This window comes from Peromyscus maniculatus, chromosome 16 (assembly GCF_049852395.1).
Source record: "Peromyscus maniculatus bairdii isolate BWxNUB_F1_BW_parent chromosome 16, HU_Pman_BW_mat_3.1, whole genome shotgun sequence".
Lineage (NCBI taxonomy): Eukaryota > Metazoa > Chordata > Mammalia > Rodentia > Cricetidae > Peromyscus > Peromyscus maniculatus.
The window spans coordinates 7,899,589-7,912,015 of record NC_134867.1 but is presented as its reverse complement, the minus strand read 5'-3'; the positions used below and the strand labels follow the sequence as shown (position 1 = coordinate 7,912,015).

The 12,427-nt window shown below is 39.5% G+C and overlaps 1 protein-coding gene across 4 annotated transcripts in view; it reads left to right on the top strand.

Annotated features, from left to right (window-relative positions):
* The window catches only part of Hace1 (HECT domain and ankyrin repeat containing E3 ubiquitin protein ligase 1), a 112,780-nt gene that overhangs the window by 11,212 nt on the left and 89,141 nt on the right, over positions 1–12,427 (top strand). For all 4 annotated transcript variants that reach the window (XM_076552346.1, XM_076552343.1, XM_076552342.1 and 1 more), the window contains exons 4-5: positions 91–195; positions 9,901–9,976. In XM_076552346.1, coding sequence (XP_076408461.1) covers positions 91–195; positions 9,901–9,976 — 181 coding nt within the window. The remainder of the gene's footprint in view (positions 1–90; positions 196–9,900; positions 9,977–12,427) is intronic.

The following is a 12,427-nucleotide window of genomic DNA, read 5'->3' as shown; positions in this document are numbered from 1 at the left end:
AATAATGTGTTTGATAGATTTTGTTTTTAAATTTTGTCTAGAATGGCTGTTTGTTGAATGTATCTGAACTGTCTTTTAATAATGTTTTAGCTGTGGATCTGTGGAATGCCTGGTTCTTCTGTTAAAGAAAGGAGCAAATCCTAACTATCAAGATATTTCAGGCTGTACACCCCTTCATCTGGCTGCTAGAAATGGGTAAATTTCATTTTTCTAATGATGTACTGTCAGTCCTGACTAAAGTAGTCAAGGAACTCACTCTTGATTTTTTTTTCTCTTCCCAACATTTGTCTTGAGGAAATTTACAAAAATGATATATTATTATAACTATTTTTAGTCTTTTAAGGATATTTGTTTACGTGTTCTCTTTAAAATTATTAAACTTGCAAATGATAACCATATCTAATAATTTATTGAATTTTTCTCTGATAGTTTCCTTTTTGGAAATGGAAATTTATTATTACTTGGATATAAGGACAATCTATTTTGTGTTTTTCTTGTCTCTTTCCCTGTTAATCTTTCTACTTTCCTTGGCTTATTTCTAAAACTATTTAGTTAATTTTATTAGTGGAATTAAATTATTAATATATTACACAGTTTACAGTTGTTGGAGAGTGACTCGCATAAGAGTAATCTTTCTAGGGAAGGGCAGCTTTCGATACCAAAGCTGCTCTTCATTTTGTTTATTTACTTATTTAATGACAGTGCTGGAGAATGTGCACAAGAGCTAAATGTCCAATAGTTCTAGCCCCACCCTGTTTCTCATTTAACTGTTGTGGCAGTTGTTTTTCTTGTTGCCCTAATAAAGTGCTCTAACAGGAGCAATTTAAGGGAGGAAGGGTTTATTTTGCTCGCAGCTTGGGGTTTTAGTTTGTCATGGTGTGGAAGTCAAGGTGGCAGATGGCAGCTGAAGCCGCTGATCATGTCACATCCACAGGCAGGAAGCAGGATGTCAGTCCCAGAGTGGTGCAGGGCTTCCTGGGCAATTAGTGAATCAAGATAATCCCCGAAAGCATCCTGGAGACTTCCCAGGTGACTCCAGACCTGCGACAACTGAAATTAATCATCACAGCTGTGAAAAAGTTTCCTAAGTGTTTAAAGGAAACAACAAAACTAACATAATACTAGTATTTCTAAAGTGTGAAAACTTAAAGATGGCATATTGGGTACATTGTTGCCTCCTGGTAATATTCTGGTCATTATTGATTAATATCATTGCCATTTTGTGCTTTTTTTAAGCCCTACTGTGTTGTTTTCTTGTCTTTTTCTGCCACATATTTTAATAGTGTTACATCTCGTGGCCTTTATCCCTTTGTGCTGTTTAGTTCTTTGTCAGCTTGACACAGCCTGCGTCATTTGGAAAGAAGAACTTCAGTTGAGAAAATGCTTCAAAGAGATTGGCCTGTAGCAAGTCTGTGAGGCGTTTTCTTGATTAATGATTGCCGTGGTAGGATCCGGCCCACTGTGGGTTGTATGAGCAGCATTCCTCCATAGTCTCCGTTTCAGTCCTTGGGTTCCTGCTTGGGCTTCCCTCAGTGATTGATTGTGATTGAGACATGGAATCCAAGTAAACCGTTTTGTCCCAAAATTGGTCAGCATGTTAACACAGCAATAGAAAGCAAACTAGAACACATTGGTATTTGTTTGCTTTTTAAAATTCTTTTGGATTAAGGAATGATACCAAAACGATGGAATAAAATTTAAAATGAAAACAAGCAGTTTTTGATCTAGACCTTGATGAATTTAGGTTTATAAGTCTTTTTCAAACATTGTAAATTTTCTCTGTCAATATACTTCCTGTTGTGTATCTTTTAATTAATCTTACAGATACTTTTATTTTCTGTTCTGAAGAGGAATTCTATATAATTGAAGTAGCTATATATATGAATGGCTGTGGGGATAAAAATTGTCCATCTCATAACTTAAGGCCAATTTTTTTTTTCATACACACACACACACACACACACACACACACACACAGACCCAAGATGACATAACGACATTAACCATAGTTACATCTAGGTCGGGTAGGGGAAAGGTATAGTATTTGATGTGTCCCACATCATGAGTGAGCCAATTGGATAGGTAACAAAGTACCAATTAAGCAGCTATTTATATATTAGCTATGTTGCAGTATGTCACATCCAAAGTCATAAATTATTCATTACCTTGTTAGGATAATGGCAGAGCTCTTTCTTGAATGGTTACTACATATCTCAACCGTGTTTCTGAACAGCTACAAAGGAAAGGATAGCTTGGTGCACGGGAGGGATGAAAAAGTTCTCTTTTACACACAGTGTATGAGGATCAAGGAACAGTTGTCAGACTCGAAAGACAGGATGGTCTTGGTCATCTGGAAAGACTGTTTAGGTACAGTTCTTCTTAAATAAAGGACTTTTAAGTAGAACTTACAAAGTACTTTTGATCATTCATGTCAACAGTAGTTGAAAAAAGTTAACATTTTGAAGGTTCAGAAGTAGGGCAGATAATACATAATTCACTTAGCAATCAGCAAGATGAAAAGGAGCAGATGACCTGTTCTCTGATTTGGATGCCTTTCTTATGTCTACCAAGAATACTTGGGATGTTCAGTACATTAATATCTTAACTGATAAGCCTCCTGAAGGCCTCTCTGCTGATGCAGCAAACCCAATCAGACCTAATTGGAAAGCCCAGGGTTAATGGGTAAAGTGCTCCCAGGCAGTTCCCCAGCCCGCAGAAAGGAGACCGAGACTGGAAGAACCACGTGTCTCTTTTCATGGATTCTGCTTATATACCCTGTGTGAGTGGTCTTGAGTCTCTCTGGGGGAGGAGCTGTGTTTCAAGGGCTTTGAAGGGGCTAGTTTAGGGAAAGAGATGGGGAGGGGAGTTGAATTGGATCTTCCACCAGACTCTTTCCAAACATCCAGACTCTGGGTATAGGGGCACTGGTTCAAGTCTGGCTACTTCTTGCGGGCATGGGATGATGTGGGGGAGTGGGGAGTTGGGAGTTGGTGGGCTTATATTCATCAGGAGGTGTGAGGGGAGGAGCATCTGGTTAATTGTCATCCTGGAGACCTCAGGCATCTGTTTCTTGAGGAAGCAAAGAAGGCAAGTTTATAGGAAAAAATAGATCATTAACATATGCCCTAGTTGTACTGTAAAGATGAATGTACAAAGCAGAAGAGCAGATAGACCCTTTAGTGGGACATCTTGGAGGGCCAGGATAACCTGAATTCAGTGGAGAACTTGGTGAGCTGTTGTTTGATGAGTCCATTGACCTTCTCAACCTTTCCCAAGGATTGTGGGTGATAGGGAATGTGGAGCTTCCAGGAGATGTTGAGAGCATCCAACACAAGCTCCGTGACTCTGGAAGTGAAGACTGGCCCATTGTCTATTTGTATGGTCTGAGGCAGGCCAAATCTAGGAATAATGTGTTCCAGGAGTATTTGGGCCACCATGTCTGCTGTTTCCCTGGAGATAGGGAAAGTTTTTATCCATTCTGTAAAGGTGTCGACCATAGTTAGGAGGTATCGGAGTTCTTTAGGTGTGGGCATGTGAGTGAAGTCCACCTGCCAACCCTCGCCTGGTTGGTGTCCTCAAAGCTGGTGCAAAGGCTGACATATCTGGAGGGCCTCTGTGAATAGACCTGTGAAATCCCCAGGAGAGTGTGGGGGCCAAGGTGAGTGGCCCCCAAAAGGCTGAGAACATTGTGACCAAGCAGAGGTGCAAGGCAAGCAGGTATGACCAGAAGAAGAGTATGAGAAGAATCGTCCTGCAAGAATACAGGGAAGTGTCATGGTCTCAAGTGGGAAGGAAGGGATCCTGTCCACCTTGTGACAGAAATTGGTGAGGGAACTGTAGGGCCTGAGTGAGATGTCAAAACAGAATAGGTAGCTCCCGTGTCCAAAAGAAAGTCAGTGGACTTACCCATTACCTGCAGTGTCATCCTAGACTCCGAGAGGGCAGTGGGAGTCAGCAGGTCTGGGCCATGTCAGTTCTCTGTCTGGCTTAGGAGTTCTCAGTTGTCAGTGTTGGTGAGGCTGGACCTTCATGGCATGGCATAGAGGATGAACCTGCATGGGGGCATTCCGATTTCCAGTGCCCATTCTGGGCAGCTGGGAGTCAGGACAATATTGTGACCAGTGGCCCTGCTTGCTTTATTTGAAGTAAGTTTTTGGTGGAGTTGACGTGGGTTGAACTCCAGCAAGATGGAGCATCGTGGCCAACTTCCCTTGTACCCCTTGTGGGGACACTGATGGCCCCAGAGCAGCTGCTAAGGCTTGGGCTTGGAGCGTATTCTGTTGCAGTCTTGTCTGTGGGGTTGACTCAGCTGTCATTCTCGAGCATTAAAAACTTTAGAAGCCATTTTCACCAATTCCTGTAGGAGAGTTTTTTCTAATATCTGACACTGACTGAGAAATGAAATGGGTGGGAAGGCAGGAGTCTGGCCAGACAGAGTATGAGAAGAAACCAGGGAAGATTTGGGGGTGTTAGGCCAGTGTGTAGGTTGAGGCACCGGGAGATGGGGGGAGCAGTGCGGGGAGGGGAGGACAGGGAGGAGGGAAGGAGGAAGAATTTGGTCTTAGATTTGTGATCCTGGAGGAGGGGGTTGGGTAGGTAGAGTTTGGGGGAAGTGGGGGAGGGGTCAGTGTCTCCAGCAGTGAGATATTGGCCCCTGTAGGGAGGGCAGGAATGCAAAACCCAAAAACCGTGGATGTAGGGCAGTTCTGTCCAATTGTATCAGACAGCCCCAATTTGAATAGATTTTGTAAAAGACCCCGCAGGGGCGTTTGGGGATCAGGCTTCGAATGGCAAGTGCTGTTTCTCAAGTCTATGCTGGGGACCCGAAGCCTATGGGGGTGGGGGGTGGGAAATGCCCTTCAACAGAACGTCTTCTGGAGAAAGGGTCCCATGGAACAAAAGCAGTCCTTCACTCTGGGAAAGGTCAGGTGGAGCGAAGGCAGCCCTCTGCCCGGAACGGGTCAGGGACCTGGCACAGCTGCATCTCTGGCAAGACACCCTGAAAAATGAAGAGGCCTTGGGCCTCCTAGGCAAGAATTTGGAAAAGGCAACTTCACAGCCCAGAACCAATCTTAGTCTGGCAGAGAGCAGGTGTTGGGGATAGGGGTGTTTTCCCACCAAGTGGCCCTGGGCCAATGGGGAAAAATCAACCCCCACTTGGTGGAACTTCCAGATGGTAAGTCTTTGGCCTCCTGAAGGTCTCTCTGCTGACGCAGCAAACCGAATCAGACCCAGTTGGAAAGCCCAGGTTTAATGGGTAAAGCACTCCTGGGTGACCCCCGCCCCCAGTTCTCAGAGTGGAGACAGGGACTGGAGACTGGAAGAACCATGAGTCTCTTTTCAGGGATGCCGCTTGTATACCCTGTGGGAGTGGCCTTGTGCCTCTCTGGGGGAGGAGCTGTGTAAGGTGGGCTTTGAAGGGGCGGGTTTGGGGAAAGAGATGGGGAGAGGAGCTGAGGTGGATCTTCTACCAGACTCCTTCCAAACATTAATGTTTATTGCTTATTGAATGGCTGCCGTTTTCAATATGGAAGTGCTTACTGAGTGTTTGATGATCGACTGAGTAGTCAATACTTCTGCAGCTACTTGTATTTTCAGAAATAGCTTTTTACTATAATTGCATTATGAAATCAGATTTGTCCATCTTGAAGTATAAGTTATGCAAGAATTTTGTCTTTTTGGCTGATGTAGTTTGGTTTCTTTGGGTCCTCACCTGTTGCTGTGTGAAGGAGAGTGTGAGTCTGTTGGTCTGCCTCAGCTCTCGGTCTCTCCTGTCAGCATTGGTGTTGTCTTGGATTGCCCTCCTCCTGTCCTGCTTTTTTAAACACAACACCTTTGTAGCTCGAGCTGGCTCGGATTTTCAGCAGATCAGGATTGCAGGGGAGAGCCATCATGCCCAACACCTCCTTTCTAGTGTAAGTCCCATAGGCTTTCATAGGGCTCTGTTGTTTAGGCCACTATAAGCTTCCTATAATTGTTTATTATCTGGGCAGGAAAATAGTTGTTTCTTTATGTAGGAGATTGAGCCCTATTCCTGATTTTATGAAATATTAAAAGGAAAGACTTTGAAATTATCATTTATCTGTAGGTTACAGATTGCTCAGGTTAGAAACATGATTTTAAAAATATTTGGAGGGTAAGTTAAGAGTTCATAAAGAGCAAAACTAATATCAGTATTTTAGCTGTGAATCTTAGCAAAAGAGCTGCTCAGTTGTTGGGTTGTTTTGACAGAGATTGTGGAAAGTAGTGATAGTGGTTATTAAATAAGGAAAGCAGGGTAGATTTTTCTCCTCTTGCCCTGTACCTTCTGCGATTTGTTTTTGGAAGGGAGAGCATTACACATTGTTGCTTGCTGTGGGATGGTCTTTCTGTATGCTGTGAATATGTATTGCTACCATTGGTTAATATAGATGCTGCTCTGGCCTATGGTAAGACAGGTTATTGCCAGGTGGGAAATCCAAGCAGAGATACAGGGAGAAGAAAGGCACAGTTGGGAGCCACTGAGAGTTGCTAGGGGAAGAAGATATAATGGAATACAGGTAGAGCCATGAGACACATGGTGATACATAGATTAATAGAAATGGGTTAATTTAAGATGAAAGAGCTAGCTAGCTAGAAGCCTGAGCCATCGACCAAACAGTTTTTAATTAGTATAAGCCTCTGTATGTTTATTTGGGACCAAGCAGCTGCGGGACACAAGAAAACTTCCAGCTACAGTTACTTTCCTCAACCAGCCTGCTTCAAATGCTTTCTCAGGTCTGTTTCCACCCAGCTGCCTATTTTGGAGCTATGCCAATGGTCTACGTTGGATTCTGAATAGGTTTTCAAATGCCACCTGGATGGACACAGTCACAAACATACATTTAGAACAGAATATTGTTTTTAAAATTGAATAATTGTAGTCAGCCTTTCTTTGGACCGCCAGCTCCCAAATAATGACACGGAAACATTATTAATTATGAAAGTTTGGCCGTAGCTTACGCTTGTTCAAAGCTAGCTCTTTTAAATTAACTTGTTTATGTTAATGTATGTTCTGCTAGGTGGCTCATTACCTCTTCTTAATATAGTGTATATCTGACTTCCTCTGCATCTCCCCAGCGAATCTCTGCCCCTCTGATTCCTTCCCAGAAGTTCTTATCTTTGCCTGGAAGTCTCTCCTATCCTCTTCTGCCTAGCTATTGGTCATTCAGCTCTTTATTAAACCAATCAGAAGGTGATTTGGCAAAGACCCATCTTCACAGTATACAAAAAGATTATCCCACAACAGTTTTATTATTTTGAGGATTTCATACATGAGCACTGTATCATCATTCCCATCCTTCCTCTTTCCCTCCAACTCCTCCCCGTCCCCTTACAAAGTTCATGATCTTTTGGTTATTATTGTTACATGTATATATGTGTATGTACAATACCTAATATACATACATGTATATAATAGTAACTAGAACTGGATCAGGCTGTAAGGAAATTTTGTTTTACTGAGTTCATTTTGCTTTGTTGTATGCGTCTTTGTTCAGTGCTGACCACTTGTGGTCTGTGTGGGAGCTCATCCCTTTAGGGGGCTGGTTCTCTTTCCCTCAGCATGCAGTGACCATTTCATTTGGGGTGAGACTGTGTGGAATTTCCCATCCATGTTGTCTTGTCAATTGATGTTGGCACTCTGCTGGTCTTGTTTAGGCAACCATATTGTTGATAGGTCATAAATGTAGCTTCCTTGTTATATATGGAAGACACTATCACCCAGCACATGTTCTGGTCTTCTGTAGAGGTTTTGCATATGTATCAGTTAGGACTGGGTATTAGTCACTTAACAGAGCTGTCAGATGTGTTTCTTATGATTATGTTCATTATGAATTTCTAAGATCATTAATAACTGTTTTAGATAAAATTTGAAAGTAAGAATAAATGTGAGCTTCAACATTTATTCACAGCTTTATTTTTCCATTTCTTTGAGTATTATGCAGATTTTTAAATGAGATTTAACCTTGTTTCAAGAGCAAGAATAAAAATGAAAAAAGTAGTTGTTTTATAGTACTAGCTATCTATTTACTCTCAGGTTGAATGTTTATTAATAATCAATTGATAAAGTTTTATTAAAAATTTTTGCATCACTGGCTGTGGTTGGCACTAACGTGATTAAACAGTTATATAATCCATGACACAAAAAAATTGTTGAACTAGTTGAGTAAATATTTGTTATGTATTCTATGCTATATGCTGTGTTTGGTATGCTACTGTATGATAATACTGTATACATCATATAACACATACATGATATACTATATTATGACCTAGTCAATTAGATTATAAATAACTTCATGTCATGGATTATATCATAGCTCCTCAATTCACTACTGAATATTTATCAGTTATCTGTCTGTCTGTCTCATAAGTGGATTGCCATGTGAGGGATACCAGTAGAAAATGAGTCTTAGAAAGTATGTGGTTCCTTCTAGTTCATGGGAATCTTGGGCAGGTATTATTAATGAAGGTGAATTTAAGATAAATATTAGATAGGAGTAGATCAAGTTACACAGGAGTTTTATGAGCAAGATGAAGTGGGTAGGTAGTTCAGGAGCACAGAAGACTTATTTGAATAGACATCTATTCAAGGACACACAAAGATCATTGAGCACATGAGAAGATGCTTAGCATCAGTAGTTAGGAAATGGTGAACTAATGAGCTACCAGCTCCACTATAAAATGATGACTATAAAAAAATACACCATAAAGCAAAGCATTGTACCAGCTCCATTATAAAATGATGACTATCAAAGAACACAACCGTAAAACAAGACATTGGCTAGGCTGTGGAGAAATTGGAATCCATGTCAGCGATGTAAAATGGCAGAGCTGCTGTGATAGTGCCTCAGAGATGTAAATGTAGAATTGCTGTGTGCTCTAGCCTTTTCATGGCCAGATCTACTCAAAGAATCAAAAGCAAGTCCAAAAAACTTTTGTTGTTACATGTATGTCAACATTATGTATGTCATCATTAGGTATGATGAGGAAGTAGCCAAGGCCTATCAACTAATGACAGATAACAGAGTATTTATCAACCTTACAAGATGCTACAGTAATTAAAATACCATATAGATCTGTACACTTAAAAATGGTTAAGATGAGCTGGCATGCTGGGAGGCAGAAGCAGGCAGATCTCTGAGTTTGAGGCTGGCCTGGTCAACATAGTGAATTCCAGGCCATCCAGCCAGGGCTGTGTATCAAAGAATCAATCAAATGGTTAAGATGATAAATTTTATATTAGATATATTTTACCACATAACATTTTTAAAAAATGTGGGTAGAGAGGGGTACATATATTTCCATTTTACCAATACTCTGATTATGTTTTTAATCTTACTGGGGATCAAACCCAGGGTCTCAAACATGCTAAGCAAATGCTTTACCACCATGTTATACCCCCAGCCTGGGTTTGTGTTTATAGTTTGTCTTAGTATTTTAAACATTTTACAGTCAAGAAAGTAGGGATACAACAGTGTAGTATTTTGCTTTGTCCATTATATATCTTCTTATATTTCAAATGAAGATTGTTACTCTATTTAGTAAGTCAGAGCTAGAAATTTCTAATAATTTTATTTATTTAGTCAAGACTAGCAATTCCTCAGAAGTTTGGATGATAACTTTGTCCCAAATGAAATGAAAAACGGATTGTATTGTTTTTTTAATCTGTCATTTGGGTCATAGAGACAGTTTTCTATTTTATTTCAAAATAGTATTCATTTACATATTAGAGCCATAGTTTGAAATTGTGGATAGAGATATTATTTAATATTGGTAGTTGTAATCTAATATTGGTTGAATATAGTATTTCAGTGAAATAGTTGTCATTTATACATTTCTTGTCTTAGTTATCTGTTACTGTCTTTTTTTTCTTTTCAGACAGAAGAAATGCATGAGTAAATTACTGGAGTACAGTGCGGATGTCAACATTTGTAATAATGAAGGCCTTACAGCAGTATGTGCTATCAATTTTATCTGAGATTTAAAAAAATACTCTAGCAAATAATGGTGATGTGTTGTTAATGCAAATTATAGTACAAGTGTTTCTGTGGGTTACTTCTGTAAAGTGCTTGTGAGGTATACAATGAGTTCATTAGGAAAAGGATTTTCACCATGTTTATCTCGTCTCTAAATTTATAACTTCCATTCATTTTGAAGCTGTATTCCTGTACTTTCTGTCTGTGACTTTCAAGGGAGTTTTTCTGTTCAACCAGCTGGGCTTTAATCCCAGCACTTGGGAAGCAGAGACAGAGGCAGTTAGAGCTCTTGAGTTCTAGTTTGAGGCCAGTCTGTCTACATAGTAAGTTCCTGGACAGCCAGGATTACACAGAGAAAGAGTTCCAAGATAGCCAGGATTACGTAGAGAAACCCTGTCTCAGGAAGTGAAAAAGAAAGCAGGAAAAAAAATGTTTACTAGTTCATTATACAAGAGCTATTTTCCATATGTTTTTAGGTAACAAAGGGAATGAGAGTTCACTATATATATCCTGTACTCAGCATCCATATCCTTTCAGGTTGTTTTATTGTTTTTAAACCAGTAGTTTTTAAAATCCATTTTGCTGTTAACATTTTTCATGCAAAAATAAGTTAGAATACTTTTGATTTATATATTGGGAAATGGTATTGGATACTCCTGAAAGGATTGTTGAAAAAAATCACAAAATTTTAATCAAATAATTTTAATTTATTTGAGTAGTATTTGTTTTTGAAGTAGAGATAAAATAATGTGATCATTGAGCAGCTGTTTTGAAGACATAGCAGGTGTGCCTCAGCTCCTATATGCTGGGATTTCAAGTGTGTCCTAACATGCCTGGCTTTTATTACATCTTTTTTTTTTTTTTTTTTTTTTTTTTTTTTTTAAATTATGGCATAAGAGAAAGCTTCCCTGAGATTTGAAGTGTTATGTTAGTGGCTGAGTTTAGAATAGGTTCAATCATGAACAGAATCTGTAATTCCTGTGAAAGTCCAGATTTGTATGTACTAGCAGTATAGTAGCATCTACTCATAAGGTAAGGTTGCATTCAGACTACAGAATGCTTAAAGATGCGCTATATACCATAGAGTTATAAAACCCTAGAGTTGACATAGATCTTTTTCTAGGACAGTCAGTTGAGGCAAGCTAAAAATGTCTACTTCTATCATTTTAATGGCATAATTTTATATCTGCCAACTTTTCTTCATTCTTGAACTTTAAGGAAGATAGAATAGAAACATTTTTAAGTCTTTTATTTAAAAAAATAGTGATGCATATACCTAAAATGATTTTGCAAGGCCTCTCGTAAGGTCTCTTAAGTTTCCTGTCTCCTTAGGAAGACAGCTCTTTCAGATTTAGAAGTTATGTGTCTCTGTATTTGAACAATGCATGGTAGTAATCTTTTGGTTTTAGGCATCACCACTTAACATTTAGAGGTGAATTTATTCTTTTTTCCCCTGTCTTTCCACTTATTTCTTCATGTATAAGCACACTTTTCATGGCCTTCCAATATAGTCATTGTAATTTTAGTTCACTTTTCACAATCTAGTTTTGACTGAATATGGTTCATATCTATGCTAAGAATTTGCTGTAGTTACTTTTTTCCTTGCATAGCATTTTGTTCTGTGGTTGATAATTACCTTTAAAATATTGAGGTGATTGTAGACTGTTAGGTCGGTAGTAGGTAATATGTAGAAAGCCTTTGCACATTTTTACCAGTTTTCCTGAACATTTTATAAAACTGTATAGTATGGTGCTGTACCCAGGATACTGATACAGTCCATCTTACTGAGATTTCTCCAGTTTCATTTGCATGGTGTTTGTTTGAACAAATAAGTTCTGTGTGGTATTCTTACCTGTGTGTCCATGGGTTTGAAGATTTGTAGTCCACAAAAATAGTTGTGTTGCTCTTTCCCCACCTCTCTCCCCATCCCCTTCACTCACCACGATCAGCCATTGGCAACCATTGATCACCTTCTGTTTCTAAACGTCTGCCGTTTCAAGAATGTTAATTAAACAGATCCCGCTGTATTGTAGCTTTCAGGCTTGGCTCAGTTTGTGTTTATTCCCTGGAAATTCATCTGGCTCTTGTGTATGTCAAGAGTTTGTTCCTTTATAATGCTAGATAGAATTGCGTGGTGCTTATGCTGCCCTGCAGCCTTCTCACCTATTAAAAGACATCTGAGTCCTTTGGGTTTTGGGCTGTTATCAATAAAGGTGATATAAACATGTGGTAATGTATAGGTTGTATTTCCTTAGGATAAAGGCTTAGGAATGAAGATGCTGGGTTTCGTGCTTGCTTTCAAAGCCCAGTACCTAACTGTTGGCTATGGAGGTTGTGCCATTGCCAGTGTTGAGAATCTTTTCATAGGCCTATTTCTCATGTACGTATCTCTTATGTGAAGTGCTTTATTTATTTTAAAAGCGACTTTT